This window comes from Montipora foliosa, chromosome 6 (genome assembly GCF_036669935.1).
Source record: "Montipora foliosa isolate CH-2021 chromosome 6, ASM3666993v2, whole genome shotgun sequence".
Lineage (NCBI taxonomy): Eukaryota > Metazoa > Cnidaria > Anthozoa > Scleractinia > Acroporidae > Montipora > Montipora foliosa.
The window spans coordinates 15,226,196-15,228,695 of NC_090874.1; the positions used below are offsets into that span (position 1 = coordinate 15,226,196).

The window sequence follows — 2,500 nt, forward strand, 5'->3', positions numbered from 1 at the left end:
TCGCTTTCATCCCTTGTCTATTTTTATTCTATTAGTGACTGTAGTAACAAGCCCGCAGTCATTACTGTATGCGGCTTTCGTTTGGGTTTACAAATCAAATCAAATCAAATCAAGTTCGTTTATTTCTGCCTCTTGCAGTTTAAAGACTGAATTACAGGCAGGGTCAGCAACTAATACATTAATAAGTCAATATATCAAGATATATTAAATATTACGATAATTATAAATATAAATATAAATTACATGTAATAATCCCCACATACTAATGCCTCTAATGTGGGAGGAGATTAGCATACCTACAAGTAACGAATTGACTAAAACGTTCGGTATTACACGGCTTAACTACTCCGGTGGTATTCCTTCTGAGATTATACTAAGTATCCCCTATCTCTACTCTACTTGATAACAGGGGGAAAAGGGGGTTGGGAGGCGCAATTTTACAAACAGATCTCACATTTCTTCAGGACTCTTAAGGCGTAGATTTGTCTGTTGGCTGTCTTGATTATCGCATCACACTGGGCAGCCCAGGTGAGGTCATCCGAAACGTGGACCCCATGCAACTTGAAACGCGACACACCCTCAATAAAGGCAAATTGCGACCTTGATAAAACTTGCAACCTTAGTTAAAACTTGCGACCTTGGTTACAATTGCTACCTTGACGAAACTTGTTCCTTTTAAAACAAAACCCTTTCGGTTGATGCGTACTCTATCGTGAGAATCACTGTTACAGTACGCGCGAGAGCTTAATTGCGACAGTACAAACCTTAGAAAAATCTAGAAAATTCTGGAAATGGTGAAAAGAACTAGGGAGGGTGACGTAAATTAATTGAACCTTCCTTAAAAAATGTTAAATCATAACAAGATGAACTAAAGTAAATAATATGGCATAACTGAGTAGAAAAATAAACACTAGGCGTTCCGCTGTAGCTACACCTTGACACTGAGATAGCTTTGTTTTGATTGGCTTTTACAACAGTGGACGTGCTGAATCTCCCAAGGGGGAGGGGGGGGGGATCTATCAATAAAGCTACTCGGAAAAGGGTTGACGAACTTTGGGAAATAGAGGCTCCTACTAGAACCCATGAATAAGCCCCTTAAGGGACATGTTTTTGCAACCTTTCTCTGGCCCTGAATAGACACGAGCTTTTCAAACCTTTCCGAAACAGTTTCGAATGTACAGCTCCCAGTTTGCTCAGTTACGTTTGGCCGATTTCCGGCCTGCAGCATCGCAAAGGGTGCCTCAATATTTCCATGACAGTGTGTCTAATCTGCCTTATTTTCCAGCAGTAAATCAAAGGATTAAGAGATGAATTGAGAAGGAGTAACGTCAAAGTGTAACTTCGCCAAATCTGTGTCGTTTTACTCTGTCCCGTGATGGCAACGGCCATTAGAGTCCCTACACTTGGCAAATAACAAAGCAAAAACGTCAGATATACAAAGAAAGTTACCGTGACAAATTTTCTCATCCTCGCGGCGTCTTCCCTTGGACTATTTCCTGCCTCTTGGCGGACGTGCTGAGAATGGATCTGACGTGCATGGCGTCTAACGGTTCTATAAATCTTAAAGTAGAGTGTTGTTGCAATTATGAGGGACGATGCTTTGATGATGGCAAATATCCCATAGCTGATTTTTCTGGGGATCAGTAACCTCAGGAACGAAAGAAACGCAGCTAGGACCCAGTTGAAAATTGCCACAGCGATCACACGGGTTTGAGTGACCAGTTCGCGATATCTAAGGTGAAGATGTATAGATAAGAATCTATCAACTGTTAATGCCATCACCCCTGCGTACGTTGCAATAGTAAATAGATTCAGCGTAATAATAAACCCTTTGTATACCATGTCGAAATTTCGATTATCTTTGGTGCACTGTTCCAAGGCTATGCCCAGCAAAGCAACGTAAAGAGGTTGCGCTATTAGGCCAGTGCCTAGATCGGACACCGCCAGGCTAAGTAGCAGTGTTCGTAAAGGCTTTTGTAAAGACAACGTTTTTCTCAATGCATGGATTGTAATGCAGTTTAGCGTGATAGCGGTGAAACAAAGAAAAGCGTTTACAACGCAGTTGGTTCTGAAAGACAGGTGCTGATCCTCGCAATCTTGTAGTGTTGCTGACATCTTTTAAACCGTTCTTTACCACGACTGTCTCGATGTCTTATGTAAAAGTCCCTTTTTTTTAATCTTTCTTGCGCTGAGATTACGGTTGAATTAAGCAACCAGGGTTTCAATGGAATTTTTTTTTTTTTTTCGTTGACTAGCTCTGCGAGAGCGTGTGGTTCGGCTAGCAGCATTAGACCTTCATGAAGTACTTTAGTACACGCTGTTCCGAAATTAATTCTTAGAAATGTTTTAATTTATTGTCCTTTGTTCTTGAATCCTCATATGCCCTGAGATGAAGTTAACATTGAGTCCAGGGTTTGGACAGAATCCCTTTGGAGATGAAATAAAAAGAACAGTAGTACTTTTTGTTTGCTTGATCCACAAATGGAAACTGCAATAAAGG

At 40.8% G+C, this 2,500-nt stretch overlaps 2 protein-coding genes across 6 annotated transcripts in view; one reads left to right on the top strand and one right to left on the bottom strand.

The window, feature by feature from the left end:
• The window catches only part of LOC138006804 (enolase 4-like), an 89,025-nt gene that overhangs the window by 54,776 nt on the left and 31,749 nt on the right, over window positions 1-2,500 (top strand). The gene's annotated exons all lie outside the window — the stretch shown is intronic.
• LOC138006805 (adenosine receptor A2a-like) overlaps window positions 27-2,500 on the bottom strand; it is a 9,042-nt gene continuing 6,568 nt past the window's right edge. For all 5 annotated transcript variants that reach the window (XM_068853380.1, XM_068853383.1, XM_068853382.1 and 2 more), the window contains exon 2: window positions 27-2,488. In XM_068853380.1, coding sequence (XP_068709481.1) covers window positions 1,198-2,115 — 918 coding nt within the window. In that variant the 5' untranslated portion in view covers window positions 2,116-2,488 and the 3' untranslated portion in view covers window positions 27-1,197. The remainder of the gene's footprint in view (window positions 2,489-2,500) is intronic.